The following is a 27,406-nucleotide window of genomic DNA, read 5'->3' as shown; positions in this document are numbered from 1 at the left end:
AGATAGGTAATCATCCAATCATAAATGTGACGCGTGACTCTTCTAGATGTCTTCGCGACCCCTCTGGACTCTTTCCAAGGATACTTTGGATCTTTCAAACACTTATTAAGAAACTGGAAGATGGGACCGTCATGACATTCAATAGTCATCAAGATAGATAAACACTAATCATTGTGAAAGAAAGGTTGAAGTTGAGATGAACTGTGATCAGGAAGTGTATGGAAACACAAATAAGTCGATCGAATATGAAAGGTTAATAAATAAAGGAATAGGAGGGAAGTTGATGGTCCTTAAATGAAAAAGGAAATTAAAACCATGGTAGTGGAAGGAGCTAGATAAGTTTATTTTGTCTTCACAGTTCTAGTTTATTCAGATGTATAGCATAAAACTTCAGCAATGTTAAGAAAACGGAAGCTCACTGTCTTCGACAGATTTCTACTTACATTATAAGTTATTTGAAACGCTGTCTGTTTTAATTAACGTTATTTTACGGGTTTTACGTTTTTGTATTAGCCTGTCTATATGTAATGTGACTGATGTACTCCTCCTACTACTACTAGCAGTAGTAGCAGTCGAGCAATAATAAGGGATATCTAACCTACGATGAAGAGAAGTTTTAAACTGATAACATCATATTTACCAAATGAATGTAGGCGCCTATAATATTTTTGTTATAAATTATCTTGTATCATCGAGAGAATAGCGAAATGAAACTAAGCAGCTCTTTTTAGAATGGTGCAAATATCCGTTAACTTTATGGGCATTGTATATCAGTGGAGCAATGAAAATGCTGTTAAACCGTTTAACTTTCAGCTATTAAGTCCTAGGTTTGAACCCCGCTTCACTCCTGTCTGGACAGCCGGGCGAGCATCGTTAGCGCTCAAACTCATGTGCCTGGTGGATGAGTTAACTTCCTATAAATACTGTATCACAAAAATGACAGCATATACATTAGGGTACGTACCAACTGAAAAGTACTGCAACGTAGACCTAATCAACTATTCTACGAACTAGTCAGTCCTCGTTGATACAAATAAAATACTAGATTCTAGATACTATGATGTTATATCACTAAACAAAATCCCTGGGGAAATTCCTGTTGATAAAGAACACTAGACGATATATTCTGTGATAGTGTAGCGTATTTCATTTGGAAGGAACTACTCTATCTTGGTAGACAATAAAGAAAGCAGAAGAGACTGAAATACAGAAACAAATGACGAAACAACTCATTCAAACTGTATAAGTACACTTACAATGCTATGACTCATTGTAATTGTGAAGTTGAAAGTACTAACTAGATAAGTACATGAAAATTCTTAATCTATTTAACTGAAAGTCAGGCGTTTATACTATAGATAGATAAGGAAAATTATATATAGGAAATCTAGTTCACTAATAAAATTCACATTTCTAACATCTAATACTTGAAGCGATAATTTACCTTGATCGTAGATATGTTGTTGAGAATGGTGAGAGAGATGTGAAGTAGTTAGATCTTTGGAAATAGAATGTTGATTAGGATGGAGAACAGTTGGATGGTGATGATGTTTTATTTGAACTATAGAGGGTCCTTGATGTCGTGACTGGATAATGCCATTGACTCCAGATGATCGTGTTTGTAAATCTGAAGATGATGTACAACAAATAGATCCTGTGACAAGATTGTTATTATTATTACAACCAATACCACATCGATGTGGAGGTACCATAGGAATTTGTGATGATAATGTAGATTGTGGTGCTACACAATGATGATGGTGATGATGATAATGATGATAGTGACATGTTAATGCGGCTGTATTCGCTACAGTTGCAACATTAACTCCTGTTAAACTTCCTGTAGATCCATTTTGACATGAAGGAGCCGGTCCGCCACCATTACCAAAAGTAACAGAACCTTTACGATCTCTTTTTTGAATACTATCCTCGCTAATTTGTTCCCTAATACGACGTTTCTTTCGGTAGTATACCTAAAAGAAAGAAAAGATAAGCAAAATTGCTTAGTGAGGTGGATTTGTGCTAACTTTTAACAGTCAAGTAATCACATACAGAACTTTAATTCTTTTTCTCAGAAACTGTTCTTCATGTTACACTCAAACAAGTTTTGAGAAATCCGTATATTTAAGGATTTCGTAAATTATGAGAATGTCAAATGTCCAATAAAAAAAAATTACATATTAGACATCACAAAAAAATCAGCGCAAAATTTCTCTCCATAATTCTAGGTTTACAAAAAAAAAACTTTTCTCAAATAGGACTGAAAAAATGTAAGCAAACAAACACATTTTTAATAGTTTTACAATACGAAAGTACTTTAAAATAATTGATTGAATTAGTAAAATATTATGACATTAGAGGTTGGATAAGAGCTAGGAGAGGTCAGATCAAAATATAGAACATGTTATTGAAATAATTGACTACTGGAATGAACTTTATAGCGAGATAGAGACATTCAGGATGAGGTTCATGAAATAATCATGATCTATGGTTGGAAGTTTTAGGTATTATGAGTCAAAACTGGTCACAGCAGTAAGATTTGTTCACGGTTAGGTTTCAAACACTTCATCTCACCTTTTTGAAATACATTCTGTGAGCCCCAAAGACACCGATACGGCCAAACGTGGGGAGAGTTCGCTCTTTTTCTCGAAATGTTCTCACATGGCCATGGGCATACAGCTCCTGACGGGGAATTCCTACTCACCGCTTTCTCTCGATCGGAGTGTTGTTTACGAAATTCAGAAGACAAAAAGCGAATTTCTGGTAGGGGTTTAAACCGGGTTGGTGGATATGCAGGACGTATCTAGGTGGGTTGCAGAACCATGATATCAAACCAATATTGTACGTGGGTTCTAGGAACCTGAGGGAACATATGACACATGAACCTATTGTTGGTCACCGACTAACTTGGGATTGCATCTTCTAAAGTTGCTCCACTATCCTCTTGATTAGACATCTAGGTCAAAGGTTAAAAAAGTAATCCCCTACGAAAAGCACCTCCTTTGGTTTGGGCACACGAGCAGTATCACAGCCCTCACACAAATAGAATGGCGAAGTGTAGCGCATATACATTCGGTGCCTCCTCGTACTGATGTTTAAGTGTTTAAGTAAATAAATCTTGTACGTTTAATTTGTTAGTGCCAGTAAGAATAATAATAATAATAATGGTAATAATAAACTACCATAAATTCGACGTTTCTTGTTTTAATCATGGCAATCTTTAAATGTTCTGATAGTGTGATAAACTAAGACGATGCATATATGTGTCCGTTTCCAAGGTCTTTGATGAGTTGTAAGGAGCCTGAAGAAACCCAAAGCTTATAAGCGGGACAGTTCAAGAAGCCACAAGCAACTGTACTCGCTATTTTCATGGCATCATGCAATTGCAACCAATGCTCATCTATGCTTTTCAGTGGGATGTTAGCTAGCTTTGAACCTAGCTCGGTTTGATACTTAGTTGCAAGAGAAGCTCCAATCAATTCACTGACATCAATCCGTTTAGAACGATGAATTCGTTGGCCACTGAAAAGTAAGGTAAGGTTAGCGCAAACAAGGGTATGATCAAAGTCCAGATAGGTACTCTGAAAGGAGTAGCAGTCTTGTACACAACCACACCAGTGGTAGCTGATCGCCATGTTATCAATCTGAGTCCAGGCTTGAGATGCACAGGAAGGGCGCCAGGTGGCACATCGGAGATGACTGTGCCGGTGGTTAGTGCTAGTCAGAAAAACAGGTTGTGGTCTGCGCACGGTTGTAATGGACGGTCCTCCTTATCTGACCTGCGACCAACAAGTTCCCATCGACCAACTAAACGACTCTCTTCTCTGCCTAGACGCCCGACCTGAGCACTAAAGTCTCCGACTAGTAGTACTACAATACCCGTCGAACACACTTTCTGTAGAAGAACTGTTAACTGGTCGTAAAACTCATCCTCAATCACATCCAGGTTGCGATCTCTCAGAGCATAGACGGAGATGACGAGAAGACATCGCTTGTCACACCGATCTCTTCTTATTTTGATGGGACTTTCTAATCTAACAGTACATAACTGACTATTAATGGGGATCCAGTCGATTAGTGCTGCCTCAGCTCAAGCGCTTAATGCGACACCAACGCCAGCAAAGTTGGAAAATAAGGATACACAAAGTGGGAATAAAGGAGATTAGATAAGTGACGTGGTATATAAAAAAATAAAAATGAATGTTATCAAATGGATGTGATTTGTCTGAATTTTAATTGTAGCATGAACTGTATTTTCAGTAATTATTGTCATTTCATTTTATTTGTATGTGGGCTGTGATACTGCCCAGGTGCCTAGACCGAAGCAGGTGGTTTTCTTAGAGGGCCACACCCGGAGCCTATGACCTAAAGGTCTGATCCAGAAGGTTGTGGAGCATCGTGAGGAGATGCAGTCCCATGGTAGTCGGTGACCAACAATTTGTTCATACGCCATTTGTTCCCTCAGGATACTGGATCCCATGTGCACCATTGGTTTGGAATCAAAGGTTCCTAACTCCCCTAGGTGAACCCTCCGTGTCCACCAACCCGGTTAAAGCGCCGGACATTCGCTTTTCGTCCTCTCAATTTCGTAAACAACACTCGTTGTGCGAGAAGGCAGTGAGTAGGACTTCCGTGGCGGTGGCTGTATACTCGTGGTCATGTGAAAGCAATTCGAGAGGGAGAGTGGACTCTTCCTACACTCCTCTGCATCAAGGCATTTGAAGGCTTGTACCATTATTATTATTATTGTTATTATTATTATTATTATTATTATTATTATCAATTCACTATCATACAATGATTTCTGTTCGTCATTGTTCCCCTTTTTTTATACATACCTTACATTCTCTATCTCTTCACATTCTTATTGTTATTGTGTGGCATATATGCATCTAGTGCCCCTTTGTAAATTAATTTGATCCCATGAACAACTATATAATAAATAAATAGAGTGATGTAATTTTACATTAATAAATGTATGCGTCTACATGAAGAACCTCACAATGCAGATATGAACTAATCAATTTGTACGAAGTACATTTTATGCCTTATTGTATTATAAAAAAGTAATTATTTAGTTCAGAATGATAACCCAACAGAGGAAGGTCACAAGCTATAAGTAACGAGTACATTCAACTATTTACTAAGTTGCTTCCAATGCGATTAATAGCTCAAGATATTCTTAAAAATTCTTATTAATGATGTAGTTTCCAGGGCATTTGACGTTCCAATAGAGAAACTTTGAACAAACTCATACATACTTAAATTTCTAGACAAATCACGATTCAGATATATATATATATATATATATATATATATATATATATATATATATATATATGACAACGATATAACGCCCCAGCTAAATATAATTTTGGTCAATAGAAGTTTAGAGAGCTATTTTTAGATGATCATTAAGACAATTAGAAATCGAAATGTTGGTTATAATTGACAAAAAAAGAACAACGCTGAGTATATAAGCCTACTCAATTACGACATATGATTGATTCAGCTTATCGGTTCTGGTTCAAACGCGAAGGAAAAAATCGCTCATTTATTTTATTTTACGAATATGACTGGTTAAATTTATGTGTTACACATGTTTTCTTTTCACCGCTGAATGAATTCATTTTAAAGAAGTTAATTTAAGTTAAAATCAGTAGCGGGGATTGTTATATACTAGGGAAGAAGTAAGTACGGATAACTTACGGGACCTATTATTGGACTATTATTCTATGTATATTCTTATTGTATAACTATTCAGTAACCAGATTATCTATATCTATATTCATCTTATTGTAAGCTTCATTTTGACATATTGATTATTATTATATGATTTACTGTTCCTATGTTATGCTCAGTTTATTGATTATTGTCCCCCACGCTTACAGCCTCATTTGGCTTGGTTTTGTACAAACATTATTTTCTATTTTATGGTGTGATGTAGTCTGTCTGTCTGGTATATAAACCGAGTATGCTTGAAATAAACGATTCGCATAGATTCGCATAACAGAAGCTGTCATTGGTGTTCTGGACTCAAGTGGAAGGGCTAGGCGGATAAAGGACCAATAAGGACGCTAGATTACTCATACTAATCGAACGTCGTAGTCACAGTGTGAAGGTCGTAGAAGTCGTATTCTATTGGTGGACAGTCCACGCAAGTTACGTCCTTGTTTAATTCGTAAGGTCATAACAAATTAGCAACGACCTTGACCAAGACATAACAATTGGCGACGGCTAGGTCAAGTCATAACAGGGATGCCGATATATATCCGATTTTTAGAGCTAGAGATCATGGTAAACTAAACTGATGATAGTTCCTTGGGCAATGTAAATGTTATTGTGCTTGACCATCTTAGACGACACAAATGATGGATCAAATAACAGATAAGATAGTTTGGATGGTATGGAAAGATTATAGGAGCTAACAGATTTTATTAATATCTTCTAAAATAATATGTAAAGACAAATGATAAAATTATTTGACTAATATAAATAAACTTGGATCAACTTTGAATGTTAGTTTTCCCAAAAATTGAAAAAAAACTTGTAATCTACACAGTAGACCTGAATGAGGACACTGGTCTATAGAATTAAACATTAACGGTAGGATAGTTTTTCTTTTATTCGAATAAATACAACATATGTCAAGGTAATAGGATATTTGTACGTAACTGTTGTTACACGGGCAATGTAGACATTGTTGAATATTATTGAGATCACAAGCTGACAATTACTAGGAATCAGGGAGGAGTGGACAGCTATTTTATCTTAGTAGCCCCCAAATGCATTGGTACGAATTGCTTTCACATTGCCACGAGTATACAGCCACCGCCACGGAAGTCCTACTCACTGCCTTCTCGCACAACGAGTGTTGTTTACGAAATTGAGAGGACGAAAAGCGAATGTCCGGCGCTTTAACCGGGTTGGTGGACACGGAGGGTTCACCTAGGGGAGTTAGGAACCTTTGATTCCAAACCAATGGTGCACATGGGATCCAGTATCCTGAGGGAACAAATGGCGTATGAACAAATTGTTGGTCACCGACTACCATGGGACTGCATCTCCTTACGATGCTCCACTGCCTTGTGGATCAGACCTTTAGGTCATAGGCTCCGGGTGTGGCCCTCTAAGAAAACCACCTGCTTCGGTCTAGGCACCTGGGCAGTATCACAGCCCTAACACAAATCGAATGAGATTTGTGCGGCGCATATGTATCTGGTGCTTCCTTGTACCAATATTTATATTTTTAAATAATAATAATAAATAAATTATTTTAGTATCGAAATCTTCAGCAGTGTACAACCACGACTCCATCACAGAGAATCAAACTTGGGAGCTTGAAATTTCTTGAAGAGAACTTAACCTCTAAACCACTGAGTTAGTATTGAGAGGTTGAAATGTGTAACATCGATTACTTCACGATATTGCCCAACTATCGACTATTGTTCTCAGTGGGTAACTGTCTCATACCCAGAACCCCGTCGACTATGGCTTCTCCCTAAAGCTACAGGGATTTCTTCCCGAAGTTAGTCACCAGCGGGTAAACGATCTCAATAATATTTACAGATAAATTAGATTCCTTAATCCAATTACTGTCTTCGAGTGAATGAAATTGTATATTAGTCAAAAAATTAAATTGCCTAATTACCTCAAAACTTCCATAAAGACATTATTTCTAATCTTATAAGTATTACAGTAGATCTTTGTGCATTGGAAGACAGGGAAAATGACAAGGTTTGTGAACTACAAGCATTAACATGAATTATTGAACTTTTTTTTCAATGGTGCATAATTTAACTCTATTAGCGTAATAACAAAACTTACCTCATTAATATTTTTATACGTTCGAATAAGATTTACTGACATTTTTATGACAGGTCGTTGTTCTAAATCTCGAGGACAAGGATACTGATTACTAACATTTACAACCGGTTCACAATGAGTAACTATAGTACCGCGAGTATTATTGCCTAATCCAACATCTTTGACATGATTACATAATGTTGAATTACAAGTAATTTCATCCGCAGTGGAAACAGAAAATGGAAAAATAGGATAACAATAAGTATTTAATCCGCTCTGTGAAGTACTACTTTGAAGTAAGCAACTAGATACTACAGTTGTAAGATTTTTTGATAATGATGGACTACCTGGTTGTCCACCTATATCCATTGCAGTTGGTTGAACATCGGGATGGCATGAAAATATAAATGATTCTGAACCAAGTGAATGTGATAATTCCATAGGTTGATGAATATCTCTGTTAGTATGTTGTTGTATTTTAGTGATTGTTGGATCTAAATTGGCGTAAGCTGACTGAGCCACTATAATCTGAGAAGTAGGTTGACAAACATTTGTACTGGCAGTTACGTTAGTATTAATTGTTGATACGGTTTTTTGAATTTTATTTTCATATGGTGTTGATTTAATGCTAGTTGGGCATAGATTAGCTTTTTTTTGTCCGATCTCGACTGGCTTAGTAATTTCATCATTTGTATTCGTGGTTGAATGTTCCAACTGGCATAATTGGTCTGCTGTTACCAATTGACCATAAATAGCACCACACGCACTCAATACAGGTGATGAAGATAGTGGTGGTTGATTTGCCTGACATCTGATAGTGGAAATTTGTGAAATGGCAGCATCAGACCAGTTGGATACTATCAGACTATTCTTGCCAATACTATGAGTGTTTGCATTGTTTAAGGATAGATCACTACTAACACGAGTGCTTGACTTCCCTAGTCTTTCGCCACTTACGGCCATGTCAATAAACTTTAACCGATTAACTGTAGAACAAATGAAAAATGAAGAGAAAAAATTCACGGTGAATTTTGTGAGTAAAATACAAGTAAAAAAATGTGAATTATACATAAATACACTGTAACTAGTCAGTCAGTCAGTCACAACGTAGAACTTCGTACGTACGTACATCAGTTCAAGTTGCCATATCACATTAGCACAGAGATGCAGTTGTCGATTCAAATCCCATAGTGGTAGAAGTAGTAAGAGTATAAGCAGTAAACCGAAAGATTAGGGTTTGAAGATGTTATTCAAGGAGTGTAATACAGTGCTACCTTGACGTGGTGGTCGGGCTTGCCTATCGTGATGAACCAATCGAGCTACACTGGCTCGCACAATCGTTCCTCAAGGTCCTACCATGCCAGGCAGGTCGGTTGAAGAGCGGTAAGACTAAAAGCAGCAAACCCAAGGTCCGAAGGCGAAGTCGTACTACTGACTGTACAGAGGTGTGACAGCAGTAAGGTGTTTCCTTCAGACAATCAGCATGACAGCGATGCTGCCTTCCCACAAGGAGGGGTGGGGTTAGAAAAGGTCGACCCTAAAAATGCACACCTCGCCTTATCCCATGGATATCCGTCTCCGGCGGCAAGGTCCTTTGAAGTACGGAGCTAACACGTCAAAAATCCCCCACAAAAAGGCCGTGCGTAACCGGCCTCAAGCAGTTGTCCCTTGGACACTGCGGTCACGCTCCCAGGTCGTTAAGACCAACACTAATCCAACTTCCTTTTCAGGTCCCTCAATAAATACCCTTCCACGGTGTGAGCAGCCGGGAAGTGATATTAGCCCTCATACCCGTAACTGCACACGAGACCAAGTTGGTCACTTTCAAATCCTTCCTACACCTGCTAATAACTCTCTTATCTCCACGACTGTAACTAGTCACTGAACTTAGACACGACCACAGTTGCTACCTATACATAATAGTTCAGCTTGTCTGTCATGATCGTATAAACAACAAAAATTGATTAGAATACCAATTGATTCAGGTTCTTTCGCAAAGTGGTATCAGTCATAGTAAAAAATACTGGGTATTGAGAGCATGGTTCAAGCAGAATGAATTCGTGAAATAAAGTAGTTCAGGAACTCATGTTTTAGGGGAAGAAAAGGTGAGAGAATTTGCGCTTATATGACCGATTTTGAGACATGTCATTTAAAATCCCGAACCACTTGATCGTTGTTACTATTTAGACTTCAATTACGCAGCCTAAACAGTCTACTCTGATTCCAAACCAATGGTGCACATGGGATCCAGTATCCTGAGGGAACGAATGGCGTATGAACCTATTGTTGGTCGCCGGCTACCATGGGACTGCATCTCCTCACGATGCTCCACTGCCTTGTGGATCAGACCTTTAGGTCAAAGCCTTGGGGTGTGGCGCCCTAAGAAAACGACCTGCTTCAGTCTAGGCAACCGGGCAGTATCATAGCCCACATACAAATAAAATGAAATGACAATAATTACTGGAAATACAGTTCATGCTACAATTAAAATTCAGACAAATCACATCCATTTGATAACATTCATTTTTATTTTTTTATATACCACGTCACTTATCTAATCTCCTTTATTCCCACTTTGTGTATCCTCATTTTCCAACTTATACAGCAGCTCGCCTATGGTGGAAACTCTGTTCTATCTAAACGATCTCGAGTCACTGTCCGGTCGAAAGTGAATGCTTTCACCGAATACGTATACTGAACCAGTCTTTCTGAAACCAGGTACACCGTTCAAACTAGCCTCCTTCAACGTTCGCACACTAAGGCAGATCGGACAACAGATAGGGCTGGCTATGTCTTTAGAAAGTCTTAATATGGATGTCTGCTCTCTATCCGAGACCCGTATTCAAGACTCTAGTGAAGTACTACAAATTCGATCTCCATCCGTCGCTTCAAAAGGCTTGTTTTACGTGTGTTTATCCAGGGGTCCTGTGGCATCTTCGTCTGATTTTGCTGGCGTTGGTGTCGCATTAAGCGCTTGAGCTGAGGCAGCACTAATCGACTGGATCCCCATTAATAGTCAGTTATGTACTGTTAGATTAGAAAGTCCCATCAAAATAAGAAGAGATCGGTGTGACAAGCGATGTCTTCTCGTCATCTCCGTCTATGCTCTGAGAGATCGCAACCTGGATGTGATTGAGGATGAGTTTTACGACCAGTTAACAGTTCTTCTACAGAAAGTGTGTTCGACGGGTATTGTAGTACTACTAGTCGGAGACTTTAGTACTCAGGTCGGGCGTCTAGGCAGAGAAGAGAGTCGTTTAGTTGGTCGATGGGAACTTGTTGGTCACAGGTCAGATAACGAAGACCGTCTACTGCAACCGTGCGCAGACCACAACCTGTTTTTCTGGCTAGCACTAACTACAAGCACAGTCATCTCCGATGTGCCACCTGGCGCCCTTCCTGTGCATCTCAAGCCTGGACTCAGATTGATAACATGGCGATCAGCTACCACTGGTGTGGTTGTGTTTATTTATTTATTTAATCACATATATATTGGTACAAAGGGCACCGGATACATATGTGCCACACAAAATAATGAGAATGGGAGGAGAAGGAAGATGTGTATATATAAAAGGAAAAAAAGAAAAGGAGAAGAGTAATGATGGGGGGGACTGAAATGTACAACCAGAAGAGCTCTCACAGTTAGGAAAGTTATAGCCACTCTTTATGAAGAAAGTAAAAGAAGGTTACAGCAGGATCGCCACTGGCATCTATTCTCAGCCATATCTGATAACGTCTCTAGCCACTGTGTTGTACCATCTCTCGGATCCCAGCCAGGGAGTCGTGAAGGACCAAACAGAAGCTAGTGCTGTACGGCTTTCTTTCATACCACGACACCATGTCATACACTGACCACCTCTCCGTTTTTTCCAACCAGTCCCAGCGTCGACAAATAATGCACGACGTGGAATTCTCTGGGGCGACATTCGTAGAACATGTCCAAGCCACCGAAGTCGGTGTTTCAAGATGGTGACACCAATTAAATTATTGTCTCTGCGCCCGAACACACGATGCCGAACCTCTGTATTACTAACATGGTGTTGCCACTGGATGTCAGCAATCCTTCGGAGACAACGATGGTCGAACACAGAGAGTCGTCTAACATCCTCAACTCGGAGAGGCCAGGTTTCACAAGCATAGAGCAAAACTGCTCTCACTGACGCGTTGTAGATCCGACCTTTTACAGCCAGAGCGGCTTATGCCAATCTGGGCGATCTTTGACGTCTTCGTGATGTTAGTCTGGCCTTGGACATGTTCTACGAATGTCGTCCCAGAGAATTCCACGTCGTGCATTATTTGTCGACGCTGGGACTGGTTGGAAAAAACGGAGAGGTGGTCAGTGTATGACATGGTGTCGTGGTATGAAAGAAAGCCGTACAGCACTAGCTTCTGTTTGGTCCTTCACGACTCCCTGGCTGGGATCCGAGAGATGGTGCAACACAGTGGCTAGAGACGTTATCAGATATGGCTGAGAATAGATGCCAGTGGCGATCCTGCTGTAACCTTCCTTTACTTTCCTCAAAAAAGTGGCCGTAACCTCTTTGACTGAAAGAAATCTTTGTGGTTGCACCTTTCTGTTTCTCCTATTATCTTTATTTTTTTACTACCATACACTAATTTGTGGTCGTTATTGTTCTTTCTTTTATACGCACCTAAAACTATCTCTTCCCATTCTCATTGCTATTGTGTGGCACATATGTATCTGGTGCCCCCTTGTACCAATATTTGCGTTCAAATAAATAAGTCAATTAACAAAGGATGCAAATGCGTTACTGTCGTTTGCGTCTATTGGGTCATTCATTCGAACATTACTAGTCGAGTCAGAGCTTATAGCGAACTGTCATCTGATTTTGCAACCTTAAGTGGTGTCCGACAAGGCTGTTCACTATATTAATTTCCGCTTAATTTTATTATGGACTTACTGATGAAAAGCCCCCAAATGCCCTGGTACGGCCGAGAGTGAGGAGAGTCTGCTCTCCCTCTCCAAATGATCTCACATAGCCACGCGTATATAGCCTCTGCCAGGAAAGTCCTACTCACTGCCTTCTCGTGGCACTACTGTTGTTTACGAAATTGAGAGGACGAAAAGCGAATGTCCGGCGCTATAGCCGGGTTGGTGGACACGGAAATTCCACCTAGGGGAGTTGGAAAACCCTCTTTCCAAACCAATGGTGCACATGGGCTGACTCCAGTATCCTGAGGGAACAAATGGCGTACGAACCAATCGTTGGTCACCGGCTATCATGGGACTGCATCTCCTTACGATGCTCCACTGCCTTGTGGATCAGACCTTTAGGTCAAAGGCTCCAGGTGTGGCCCCCTAAGAAAACCACCTGCTTCAGTCTGGGCACCTGGGCAGTATCACAGCCCTCACACAAATCGAATGAGATTTGTGGCGCATATGTATCTGGTGCTTCCTTGTACCAATATTTATGTGTTTAAATAAATAAAATACTGATGGAAATAACTTTCTTGTCGACTGAATTTTCAGGAATTGATTTACCAGGAAGTCCACCTATCAACTCAGAATATGCAGATGACATAGTCCTGTTTAATGAAGACACCAATAAAATGTAATCTTTTGGTAGCACTGAACAACAACGCCAAGATGTTTGATATGCGTTTCTCCCCCCCTCTAAATGCAAGTTGTTGCTTCGAAACTGGCCTACAGCAACACCTGAACTAAGGATAGGAAGTGAAACAATCGAATGGGTTTACAACTTCACTTATCTTGTAAATCTTATCATCCCTGGTGGGTTAGTATCTGACGAAATCTCTGAATGGATTCAGAAAACTCGTTCAGCTTTTGCTAATTTACGTCATCTATGTCGAAAGCAAGATATCAGTCCATCAATTAAACGACGAGTATACTTCGCGGTATTTCGTTCTGTCCTACTTTATGGCTGCGAAACGTGGTCATTAAGAGTAGGAGATACTCGTAAGTTACTAGTATTCGATGACAGGTATCTTGAAAATATCGCTCGCATCTGCTGGGATCATCGGGTAAGTAATAGTGAGGTTGGAAGCAGGGTACTAGGGAATTATGGTGGTAAATCAGATGATGAGATTGTAAATCTTCATCGACTCAGATGGTTGAACCACGTGTTACGTATGTCTGAACACCGATTACTACGACGCGCATGACCAATAGACATTGTCACGATCACGAATTACGCTGTTATAACAGGCATTGTTTGATACTGACGACCTGCTGATCGGGTTTTCTTGGGTAAAAATCATAGTAGTAGCAATCCGCGTATCATACAATCAACCCTGCAGATCGTCGCACCAACAGTTCATGAATATTCCCCGATCCGTCAACTCGACTAGTGCTGCTACGGTTTTTGGGCAAAGCACTTTATGATAGATTGCTATCACATCCAAACACAATCATTGAACACAAGAGCTACCAGTTTTCGTACTGCCCTCTTTGGTCTGATAAACCTGGTTGCGAAGAAAAATTAGTAGTAGTTTGAGATAATTCTACTCGTTGAAAAACTTGGCAAAGCACCTAGTTTTACGTGTGGAGAATGTGTAAAAACTAGATTTGGGGCTACTGAGAGTAAAATGATGTTAAGAGACCTTCTATGATCGGATAGATAGAAGTAGAAAAACATCGCCTAAATCTAGACTAAAAAATATTGTATTACGAATTAGAGAATAAAGGTTCTCACTTTTTCTACCGCTGGCAAAGTCTTAAGTATACACAATTTGGAAGTGTAGCTCAGTGGAAGAGCACTTAGCATGCGAGAGGGCCCTGGATCGATGCCAAGCACTTTCACACTGCGTCAGACAGCTGTTATGTTTGCCCCCAAATGCCCTGGTACAGCTGAGTCGGGTGTGCCCGCCTACTACAACGCATCTGACCCCAACTGCGCTCATTTGGTAATTCTGACATACGAGTGCAATGCATCGAAGGTTTCTACGGTCAAATACCAATAACCTACGAATATCCACTATTTTTAAAGGCTAACACACCCATAAAGTGAAGCACAACAGATCAGTGTGCAGTAAGCTAGTCTATTTTTTGGTAGACCGACATCTCGAAACAGGTGACGAAAATTAGGGAAAGAAAACCAAAATAATGAGTCAACATTACCAAGATAGGTAAGTTTAATGTAACTGCGAATCGGTTTTTAACATACAGAGGGAAGTTGAAATTTCGTATGGCTAAGGTTTCAACAAAACCAAGTAGTCGCCATAGATAGCTTTTATATACAATTAAAAATGCTAAGACCGGTCTTATGATTTGTTTCAACCGCATGTTTAACAAAGGATGCCCCCAAATGCCCTGGTACGGCGGAGGGTGGGAAGAGTCTACTCTTCCTCTTCAATTGCTTTCATATGGCCACGAGTATACAGCCACCGCCACGGAAGTCCTACTCACTGCCTTCTCGCATCACGGGTGTTGTTTATGAAATTGAGAGGACGAAAAGCGAATGTCCGGCGCTTTAGCCGGGTTGGTGGACACGGAAATTCCACCTAGGGGAGTTAGGAAACCCTCATTCCAAACCAATGGTGCACATGGGCTGACTCCAGTATCCTGAGGGAACAAATGGCGTACGAACCAATCGTTGGCCACCGGCTATCATGGGACTGCATCTCCTTACGATGCTCCACTGCCTTGTGGATCAGACCTTTAGGTCAAAGGCTCCAGGTGTGGCCCCCTAAGAAAACCACCTGCTTCAGTCTGGGCACCTGGGCAGTATCACAGCCCTCACACAAATCGAATGAGATTTGTGTGGCGCATATGTATCTGGTGCTTCCTTGTACCAAAATTTGTGTTTAAATAAATAATAAATAAATAAATTAGGTCAAAGGCTTAGGGTGTGGTCTGGGCACCTGGGCAGTATCACAGCCCTTACACAATTAAATAAAACGACAACTTTTCGTGTGGCGAATATATATGTGGATTCCTATTTCAGAAAGTTGCTATTCAGTAGAAATAACCGACTTTAACTTCAGGATGCTTTAGATGAACTGATTAGGTATTTTGAAAAATAATCACAGTATTTCACAACAGTAATTCATTGGCTGAACGGCGTCACCAGTTTGGGAACAAAAGCCTAGGAATAATTCCAAGCAATGGCTTAGAAATTACGGTATACTCCGACGTAGTTTCTGCTGAGATCTTCCGTTTTTTGGTCGCGCAGTATGGATATAATTCTGATTCCATGTCTCACTAACATGGTTTCGTGTTTGGAATGTTTAGTGGGTCGCTCATAAGCAACCTAGAACCTGGCACACATGTACATCGACATATGTTGACACAAAACAGCACGGAGCGACAAAAGTAGTAACAGTATCAGCAGTAGTGAAATTGAATAAGGATGGATGACTTGCTCCAGTAAGTAAGTATTCGTGGGATGAAAGTTTTCTAAGATGACAAAGAGGCTTAGAATTTAAGGGAAGACAAAGATATGCATTTGCACTGCTGCGACCGACTCTGCTTCATGCCACTCGGTCTTCAACCATTTGTTGGAATAATCGCGAGGACTTCGGTTAACTAGTTTATTCTGACATCTGGGTATCCAAAGACGTAAAGTTGACCAATGGAATTTTGAGTCTCTTATACGAATCGATCAAGTCCCTGGGATTTTTCACTTTATGAGGTTGGCTTTTATGACCAAGTATGCCTAATATTTACTTGGGTCTCAATATCTTACCCCTCCGGACTGCAAAAACAGTTTAAAATATTTATCCCTGTCTACTCTGGTCGATATTCCGCCATCCTAAAAGTAAACACCATTTACAGCTTACCAAAACAAATAGTATTAACAACTGTTATGAAAGTCTTAAACAGGTGATTGATACTTTACAGGGAAATCGGCTACAAGGTAGAGCTGAAAACGATTAATGTTGCTGCAGTAGGCTGAGCCGGAAGTTTTGGACAGATAACTAGTACTATATGACTGATTAAGTTGGAGGGGATGCATCAGCTTTATTTCATGATTTATAAGGGTTGTGCAGCTTGACAAGTGCATCTGAATGGCTTTTATTGAGTATAAATCAGGCCTCTTTCATACGTATACATACACTGAAAACAATAGGAACATACTGTTGGTATCTTATAGTTACTATGTGTGTCACATACTGCCTTATATTTATGCATGAAGCTATCAGCTGTTTCAAGTCCCTTCAAAAGCACATTAATAGCGACCGACAAAATATGCATATAAACACCAAAAACGTATTATGACTTACTTTCAGTACATTTAAAGGTTCAGAGAAGTTGCAAATTGTAATTAAAGTAAAGTAAAATTAACTCTGCCATTACGCAATTTCAATACCTTGGCCGGCTTTTCCCATTTACTACATTAAAACACAACTTGGTCACCAAACATTCAAACTCATTGATTAGCCACACAATCTTCTTTTAGGTATATACTTACTCTCCTGAAACTTTTCTTAACAGTACATTCAATTACTCAGAACAATTGTAGTAAGTTGCCGTGGTGCTTATATGAACTAAGGATTGTTTTGTACTTCACTACAGATTGATTTCGAATTCTGAATACAATACGTTTGTTTGTGCTCACCTAGTTCTATTTGGCCTAAATTGCACTGTTTTATGAATTCTTAGCTGGTACAATGACTCGAATACTTCTAATTATCATAGTTACTCAATACCAATTCAGTTTCGTGTAATATGGGTAAAGTACCAACTGATCTTTGACTATCCTGTCTACCTTCAGTGCTGTAAATATATGAAACCACCTTAGAAGTATCAAAAAAAGGCGGTGGTATTAAGTCTCTAGGTAGACTTTAGATAGAGAACTCATCACCTAACTCATCCGTGATACTTCCAAATCAGTCATTGATAGTAAACCGAAAGCCGAACTGCTAATGTAATAAAAAGTAAATGAGTTAGATACTCAATAAATCGAATTAATTGCAGGGCCGTTGACAATAAAAGCATCCTTGAACTAACCTAGCTTATTTTTACTTCTCTATTTTCTGGAAATGTTTTTTTATTAAATTTACCCTTTCAAGCTGAGTTTCGAACCCATTTGGTTGGTTATACTGACTGACCATTTTCATTACATAAGAAGTTCTTTTTTACGCAAGAACATTTGTCTCAGTAGTGACTGATTGGTATTACCTTGTTTCACATCGCAATAGTATCGAAAACGTGACGTATGTGTCTTAATATAAACGCTGACTGTGAGCGATTAAAAAAAGATCTATATTTTCCGCATAAGAACACAAAGATCTGGCTTAATTGCACCACCCTAGGTTTCGATTGATCATTTTTTATGCTTAGACCAAATATTTAAATCGTGGACGTTACACTGATGTTATGGCTAAATGAATACTTTTAGTCAGTAAATACTTTAACCATTACCCTGTCTTATTTCTTGTTTTTGAACTGTCGTCAACAATATTAAATATTACTTCGCACACTCTGCAGTGTAGAGAAATTTCGTAAATACATAACTCCTGCTCCGTTACGATAATAGATATGACAGTTATTCGAGAAATACCATTTTTGCGCGCGGCACTTCTTGATTAAATTGCGTTGTTTCTGGGATTCCTTGTTTATACTATAATCCGTATACTCCTAGCTATCACGTTGACGTCGCGAGCAAGTTCTGTGAGGTAACAGTTGGATGTACATTCAGATTTTAATGCTTTTGAGGATTGCATGAAAAGTTTCGAAATCAGGACTATGATCAAGAAAGATATCGAGGATTTTAATATTGTGGCCCATTTCCTTACATTCTTTGGAAAAGAAGCATACAGCTCAATAAAGACTGACATTTCCAGACAAACCGATTTCACTCCCTTATGCAACTCTCAAGCAACCACTATTGGACCCTGTAAAGTATACAAATTTGGAGTGTGTTAAAGAAGAAAAGTTCAATGAAATGATTTGTCAGGACATCAGGAATTTCACTAATTTACTACGTTGTCCCAGTCCAATACGTAATCAATGTTATTCAGATAATAATTTATTGAGTTGTGAAACAATTCAGTAAGATGAGCACAAGTTTAGTAAATGCTTGTTCTGTAGCAAGTTTCCCTCATGTAATTCATGTGTTTCGTAATTCTAAATGCTTAAAATGTGGTGAAACTTGGCACATTCAATCTCTTTGTAATATCATGGTTCATTTCGCTGAAACTAATGCTAAAATTTGGGATTGTAACTCTATTAAATTGGATGTTCCAAATGATCGATTACCTATATCCAATACTTCTAGAAGCGGTATAACGTCACATAGCAGTCCAGGGTTGAACGAAACTCAGAATCATTGTGAGACAAAAGTTTATAATCAATCAACTTCTTGTCGGATTTCTCGTGTTATTGTACCAGATATGGTTTGTCATGATGATTCACATATTTCTGATGAAATTTCTTACAACTCTGAGAATAATATGTTGAATGAGTCAAGTCTTAATCCAAAACCGGATTTTGTTTTGGTAGGTGCTAATTTTTCTAATGATCCATTGTTCTTTAATGAAACTATTAATAATTTGAAGGAAAATATTTCAGAAAAATCAAATTCTGATCTCATATCAAATGCTATTCGCCGTCACAATGGATTTATATCTAGAAATATCCTCATTCACTATGACAAATATGTTCTGAGTGAGTTGAATTCTAGCCACATTTCTGATGTTATTGTATCAGATGCTGGATATTCTCCAAACCGATATGTGTCGAATAAAATTCCTGGTCAATGGTATGATGAATCAGAGGGAATAGCAAGGTCTCCAGAAGCAATCAGAGAACCAGTTTGCGTAGATATGAAGTTTGCACAGACAAAAAATCCAAACCAAGTCCGAGATTATTCTAATGAGTATAAGGTAGATGAATGTTTTACATTCGATTGTTTCTCAGGTGAATCAAACCCAGATAAATCACATATGTTGATTACACATGTCAGTGCACATTTATTTGTGTATCCTAATATGAATAACAAAAAGAGTATGTATAATAATTTTTATGCAAGTCGAAGTCACATGATGGAGTGCCTCGAATTACGTATCAGTGTTTATCCCCAAATACTCATATCTAATAATCGAAGTGTGAGATATAAAATAATAATACAAATTGGGAGCGTCAAATTGGTTATAACATTGTGACGTAAGGGCCCAACATTATTTCGTGCGGGAGAATAGTGCTGCAAAGTCTATGATGCAAATTCTAGATATCAGTGGTTTCACTACACAACGGACACGATGATTGTACACAATTACAGGAATCAGGTTAGTCCGTTCCGATTTCGGTTGTTAATTCTAATACTTACGAGTGCATTTTAGATGATACAGTGTCCTTATCCACTACAGCATGAACCTAAAGAGAAAACGTACGATCGATTACAGACACTTGGACTCCAGTTTAATCTGTGGCGGATGTGGTGTTTATATGAACCAATGATCCCTTTGTACTTGATGACTGCTTGATTTCAAGTTCCAAATACAATACATTCGTTCGTGCTCATCTAATACGTTTTATTAAATTGCTCTGTTTCTGGGATTACTAGTTTATACTATAATTCAAATACTCCTAGCTATTACATATGCCCGATTTTAATTATTCCTTTCAGTCTCCACCTGTGTACATCAAACAGTGAGTGATCACACTCTTAAGCTTAGCTTTGTTCTTTACTATGAAGATGAGAATAATGTTAAGATGAGTCCAATGTCTTGGACTTCACAATTTGTACGGCTATGAAAATCATGATTTCAGTCTGCTAGATGGTAGATAAATCGTATATTTCACATGTAAATAAGGTCATGTTAAGGAAATGTATCGTTACAATAGAGTGTAAAGGAGTAAATTATACTTGACAAAAATGGAAGTATGGATAGCCTTCACATTAAGGTATTTTTAAGAAAGTATAATATGATGTTGTTGATATCAAGCTTTTTCAAGTAATATAGTCAGAAGACGATAGATTTAATGGAGTATGATATATTTAAGGAAGAAAATTGTGGGGTTATCAAGCTTTCTACGGTAGAGGTAAATGTCTCACGAAGGCCTTATCGGGATATAGACATGATAATTATGACGAAATGAGTTTAGAAGACAGACACTCAATTAGTGAGACAACGAGCACAGGGAGTGAATTTAAAAACGCCTTACTTCAGGAGACAGTCGAAGATCATTTGTCAACCTTTACAATGTTAGCTGGATTTCTAGAGTGTTTTCGCGATAAACAAGTGTATCTAATGATAAATACATAGTGAGAAAATACGTTCATCCCTCTTACGGGCGTTACTAGATAAATACATTGGTTACTGCGAGCAATTTCGAGACTGCCGTGCATGAAGTATGTCCACAAACTCATGGCTTGGGACTTAGACACTTCAGGTTTAGTTTTAAAAGCAATGAACACAACTCACTTATGGCCTGACTTGTGACTATCATCAGAAAATTGAGATAATTGTCCTTTTTCCAATTCTCACTATTCTGATGTAGGGTCACTGAATATCGAACAGATCATTGATCCCTGTCAAAGTCAAGGATAGTCAACGCGCATCAATCAATCGTATGCCATGGACTGGCCCACGCGGCAGTGGTTGTTCTTTCACTTCTGTAATTTCGTGGTCGTACCTTAACTAATATATTCTTGTAATAACGTCTTTTGTGTTGTACAGTCTCCATAGCGTCCATGATCCTTTGATGCGTCGATGGTCCAATCCACGTAAGGGCCGGTCGCGAGGTGTGACTTCAGCATTAGTTGGTTCGTCACCATTCTCGTCTAACTATAGTAGGCCCCCAATCATTTCGACATAGAACATCAATGTTGATGTTCTACACTGAAATCATGGTTTTCATTTTAACCAACTAGACAGGTAATCTGTGCCCTCACTCCAAAGTACCGATGTACTAGAATCAGACCTAAACATTGAAATAATGAGACGGAGGAATTAGTTCATTGATACAACCTTGTCACAAATATATTGGTCTTCTTGCATTGTTGGCACCACTAGTTAAATAAGTTATATACTTATCTAGTTCTTCAAACTGCTGTCTTCTATTGGCATCCGAATTTTCTGTTTACTGTTTTTCACATTGCAGCCGGCCACCGCCCACGTGGTGATATGATAGCCGATGGTATCCAGAAACCATGCTGCCCAAGGACAAATTGACTCAAATTATAAGATATACAAACATATAACTACAAAACTAACTACAGTTAGTGCTAAACAGGAGTTGGACTACTGCCTGTTGAACATCAACGAATACCTGAAATCTCACGGGAACGACAAGAAGCTGAGTCAAAGAGGCTCATTGTTTTATACAAGCCCTTCACAAAGATACTGGGCATACCGGATATTGAACGCTAGAATGGTTACCAATGTAAATTGCGCGGCATTCAGTCTTTAACTTCATAATGCATTTGAGGCTTTATTCTGTTAAACGGTTGTTTGGGCCATCAAATTGTTTTGATATCGCTTTTCTTCTTTTGTTCTTGTCAAAGACCGATTTTATTGATAAATATGAGCTCATTTGATAATGTTTTTTTATAAACGATGATTATCGTGAGAAAATATGTATATTTTCCCCTCTGCAGATCGTTAATCATGGTACCTTGACTGTAGTTTGTGCACAAATCTATCCATGAACTCATAATGTAGATCGGTTTAGTTGGACCTTGTTCACTAATTGGCGGAAAGTAGACAATTTAGCATCCATTTATACAAAAAATATACAGTTTGGCGACATTTAAAACATAGAGTGATTCAAAGGGGAAAGTCCACATTATTTCCCACGGACAGGAGAAAAAGCAGATATTTTGGCGCGTTTCCCCATTACTTCCCCTTTATTTCTCAATGCATTTTCCCCTTTGTTTCTTCTTCGTTCACCTTTATTTCCTCTTCATTAGTTGTTTTTGAAATAGATTGTTCAACAACGGTTAAAAAACTTATTCAGTGAATGGAATACATTCGTTACTTTGTCACCGTTGACGAGTAATGACTGATAAATCTCATGATAGCGTTTCTGATTATCAGTTTCAGTTTCAGTTTCAGTTTGGAAAGGACAGGAGGCTTGATGGCCTGTGTTAGTCCTGGCGATGATGGTCTCTCAGCTGATCCAACTTTCTTTTGAAGGAGTCGACGGATGGAGCCTCAACCACGTGCTGAGGTAATGAATTCCACTCGTTGATTATTCGATGGGAAAGTCGGTAGTCAGCTGACAAGTAATTCGTTCGGGGCTTGTGAACTTTTTTGGAGTGTCCTCGTAGATTTTCTGTTTTGGAAGACAAGAAAAATGAGGGCATATCAGGTGCAAATTTGTCATTAAACAATTTGAAAACTATAATCAAGTCGCCTCTGATTCTTCTATATGACAGCGGGAATAGGTTTAGCTTGGTCAGTCTAGTACCATACGGGAGCTTCGCTATTCCGGGAATCAGCCTAGTTGCTGTTCTCTGAACCCTTTCCAAGAGTTCACTGTCTTTTTTTAGGCAGGGGCTAGCTGCTTGTATGCAGTACTCAAGTTTAGGGCGTACGAACACTGTATACAAAGTCAGAAACGTTTTAGCGTCAAGATGCCTAAAAGCCCTGCGTATGGACCATAAAGTCCTAAAACCTTTGGCGGCTATTGCACGGCAGTGTGCAGTAGTCTTTAAGTCTTGACTAACGATGACGCCTAAGTCATTGTGTGCCTGAACAATAGGTAACTCAGTGTTATTCATCGTGTATGTATCTGTACCCTGGTGGCCAATATGCATCACAATACACTTGGAAGTGTTTATCGGCAATTGCCAGGTTTGGGACCATTCAGATAATCTCTCCAGGTCATTTTGAAGTTCTAAGCTATCGCCCTTGCTTTGTATCGCTCTCCATATCTTGACATCATCAGCATAGAGTAAGACCGATGACGATAGTAGACGAGGGAGATCATTTACGTACAGGAGGAATAACACTGGCCCCAAAACTGTACCCTGGGGGACTCCACTAAGCACAGTTTCCCAGCTAGACAACTTGGAGTTCACCCTTACTCTTTGTTGACGCCCAACCAGGAAATAAAGGGAGGACTGTGAGACCTCCCCACTGACAAAAACTACACGCCCGAGCGCACCCAATTAGGGTTCGTCGCGAGTTTCAACCCACCGAAGTGCAATGGTGAGCCTCCACCCGGGGTCAGAGCATTCCTGATCACCCTGAACCCGGCGCCAGGTCTTGTCGAGAATTATTTTATTAAATTCACGCTTTATTATGCCTGGTTTGTCGCGTTTTTTGTAAGGATTCAAGCTATTTAAATTGGCCATTAATTGCTAATATTACCTTTTAATGCTAATATATATGTATATACATAAGTACATATACATATATATGTATAAACCACTGAATTTAAACGAAAAGCAGACCATATGACATGCGAAATTCAGTATTAATGATGTGGGTGAGGCTATAACTTGTCGATGACCTTTGAGCGATGTTAAAGTGACTCTATGAACGTCCACATACTTACAAGGGCTAAATTAAGGTTGTAAAGCAGTTTGCAAAATAAGGATTATGATTTACAGTTGATGGTTAGAGTCAGGAATTACATTTATGGTTTTAATCACAAAATGACATCAGCTTAAATGACAAAACGCTATTTGGACAAACGGATGAAGGAATTTCGCGCCAAAATCCGAAACATGTTACCCTAAATCTGATTGATTCGTCCATAAATTATAGACTCACCCTGTCGTTAAAAATTTCGGGGGCTTCTAAACTGGAGTCTGCATTGTCGGTCTCTTGGTGGGTTTATAGATCCACTAATGTATTACTAAGTGCAGTTGTTTATCAGTTGCTAGTGAAAATTTTGTTGGTGAAAATTCATCAATGTACTAAGTTTTACGAAATCAATCAGTCTTTTAAGCTATTCAAGTTGTCATTGACATCCACAAACAGTTAGTATAATTTAATCCTTCATTACACCATGTGATGACTGTCGAAGAGTTTTCTTTCCTCAAGGTATTTATATGTAATGAAATGCAAAATGAGCACCTTATTTGCAGGCTATAGAGATTCATTTTCCAGCGTGTTGACATATATTTGTGCCACAGCATTGCAATCTGTCTGTATATATATGATCTGCTGTTCAGCAAGATCACTAACATCGTCTATCACCTTTATTTTGTCTTCTTTAACAAACGGTTTGAATATTTGTAATCATTACCTAATCTCGTACGTTTCCATAGCTGACTTATATCTGTGGAGGCTACTAAATGTAGATTTAGCCTGTTAACCCTGCCAAAATTCATAAGAAAATGAAATATTTCGTGCAATCACAACGTGGTCCAATAATGTGAATTTTTGTTTCATGAAGCGAAAGTTGGTTCGCTAAATTATCTGATCAATCATTTTCTTTTGTGTAGTGCTGTCCTTTACTGTAAAAACGTGTTTGTAGTTTAGTTAGCTAGTCAAATTTGCCGATACTTATTTACTCTCAGTGAATTTGATCTAAGCTAAAAAAGAATCTAATTGTGGAGATATAATTTAAAACATAGTAATGACTGCACATTTCCAGTAACTCAAGTAAATCAAGTAAGTTATTATGACAGTGAGTTCGAGAAAACCTTAAATATTTTAGAAATTTATGACTCAAAGTGGAAGGAGTAACATACTAGGTGGTGTAAAAAACGAAGTGATAAGTTGATTTTATAAACAATATCATATTTGGGCAAAGTATCTAGGCCACTATTAATAGTATTAAATCACAATTAAATCCACATAATTGTGGGTAAAAGTAGAAATATCATCTTATGGTATTTAATAGATTGCCCGATTGCTTAAACGGCTAATCAATTGTATCCATTTATAACTGTAGACATATCTCATTATTTCTTTTTTTCCCCCAGATTCCTACATACATACTTTTTACAACAATACCTCGATAACGAACCTTCAGAATAGACCAGAAGATTCAAATATTGGACATTATAGATGATACAAACTAAAAGTTCATGGACTCCATTAGTGAATAAAGATGCAAATAAAACAGTATTGCTTTGTTTAATTCTTCCATTACTTATCCGTTTTAGCTTTTTGAGGAACGAAAAAACCTTATTTTAGCTTGGGTATGAAATCATATCTCGTTTTACGTAATCTTTAGTTTGCCAAATGGTCAGAAAGTCAACGAAAGGAGTTAATGACAAAACTTTTAGAGTTATGTACGCAAAAGCAACTTGAATCACTTTTTCACAACATAGAGGATAAAATTCCTTTATATCAATTAGATTTTACCAGAATACTACCAAGAGTTCTATGCATTTATCTGTTTTCTTTTCTGGATCCCAGAAGTCTATGTCGCTGTGCACAGGTGAGTATTAGCCATTCATTCGATATCTTTTATTTCTTTACAAAGACATTCAATTTCACAAACCAGTTGACGGCAATAATATTGTTCGTACACTTATAATAGTGTCAATTACTTTCTTCATATTTTATATAAACATTATGAAGAGAAATTTCTTGAAGGTTTGCAGAAAAGGAAATTAATAGTTCAATAAATACATGCTATTAATGTTATATCCATTGTTAGAATAGAAAATCTGATGATCACATGAATAACGTTTGTATATAACCTGAGTTCTTGGTTGCGCGCTTACATCTAAAGAAAGGTAAAAAAGGTGCAAATAAGTATTCTGTGTCCGGATATAAGAATATCAACCATTCTAATCAATCCCAATCATTTCAATAAATTTGTATGCGGTGATCTTGTCTATTTTTAAATGTAATCACTAAAGGGATTAGTGCCACTTTTCTGTCGACGAATTCGAGTCATTAACCTTTCGATATGTAAGAGATTTTTTAAAACCTAAGTTTATCCTAATTCAGTTTAAAAGGTAACTCGCAAAAGGTCTTTAAAATGAAAGCTTTAGGTTTTATTAATACTTCAGAATCTTTGTTCATAATGAAACAATAGAGATTTTAGATGTTCTAATCATTACTTACGGAAGAATTTAAGAAGTCGAATAATTCATTCGGTGCTTACTGTCTCGACTCATTTAGGAGTATCAAGTTGTTTTTGAATTACGAATTGGCTATCTGAATGTAATATTCAGTATTTAATAAACTTCCGTCTGAGAGTCTTGTTCTTATTCAAAGGTGAACTCCTTAAAACACTATATATTTTGGTTCCAACATTTATAGATTCCGGTTAACTTCATACATTCTCTAGACTGACCCCTTTGTGTAATCTGATTAACTGGACTATGCAATATTATAAGGCTAATAGAAAATGTCTTGAGAATGAATATACTTCAAACAAACTAGTTCACCAGACAATATGCATAAATAGTACAGGGAATTTATGAAGTGTGTTTTGTATGTGGATCGGTGTGGTGATCAGTCGTTGTGTTAGGTTGTTAAATGTAAGAATCAAGCATATACCGAATGATCAGAAGGTGTTTTGTGGACATTTCAGTATTTTTCAAAGTTGAAATCATGAGTCGAGTAATTGATTACAGGTGAGGATAAAACTTTACTATTGTATCGGGTATTTTTATTTTTTTTTTTTTTTTTTTTTTTTTCTATCCGTTTTCCATATTTGTAATATTTCCGTTCCTATATTTAATAATCACTTCTTCTCCTTACTTCTTCTCTCATCTCTTTCCTCCACTGCACTTAGCTGTACCATTTTTCTTTCTGT

General features: G+C 38.2%; 2 protein-coding genes and 1 non-coding gene across 3 annotated transcripts in view; 2 read left to right on the top strand and 1 right to left on the bottom strand.

The window, feature by feature from the left end:
* The window catches only part of Smp_125270 (dual specificity kinase), a gene marked incomplete at its 3' end in the record, with an annotated part of 43,036 nt that extends 25,962 nt beyond the window's left edge, over positions 1-17,074 (bottom strand). The window contains exons 1-4 of the mRNA XM_018794336.1: positions 17,011-17,074; positions 7,828-8,792; positions 1,838-1,973; positions 1,445-1,744 (exon numbers count right to left, since the gene is read on the bottom strand). Coding sequence (XP_018648759.1) covers positions 1,445-1,744; positions 1,838-1,973; positions 7,828-8,769 — 1,378 coding nt within the window. The 5' untranslated portion in view covers positions 8,770-8,792; positions 17,011-17,074. The remainder of the gene's footprint in view (positions 1-1,444; positions 1,745-1,837; positions 1,974-7,827; positions 8,793-17,010) is intronic.
* Positions 14,521-14,588, top strand: Smp_tRNA_01541_Ala_AGC.1.1. The gene has a single exon. It is a non-coding gene (tRNA).
* Positions 17,075-25,698: 8,624 nt separating the features above from the next.
* Smp_125280 (putative f-box and wd40 domain protein 7 (fbw7)) overlaps positions 25,699-27,406 on the top strand; it is a gene marked incomplete at both ends in the record, with an annotated part of 9,507 nt that continues 7,799 nt past the window's right edge. Inside the window, 3 exon segments of the mRNA XM_018794335.1 lie at positions 25,699-25,755; positions 25,797-25,832; positions 25,868-26,074. Coding sequence (XP_018648758.1) covers positions 25,699-25,755; positions 25,797-25,832; positions 25,868-26,074 — 300 coding nt within the window.

The sequence above is a fragment of the Schistosoma mansoni genome, chromosome 1 (assembly GCF_000237925.1).
Source record: "Schistosoma mansoni strain Puerto Rico chromosome 1, complete genome".
NCBI lineage: Eukaryota > Metazoa > Platyhelminthes > Trematoda > Strigeidida > Schistosomatidae > Schistosoma > Schistosoma mansoni.
This window is presented reverse-complemented; position numbering and strand designations above follow the sequence as displayed.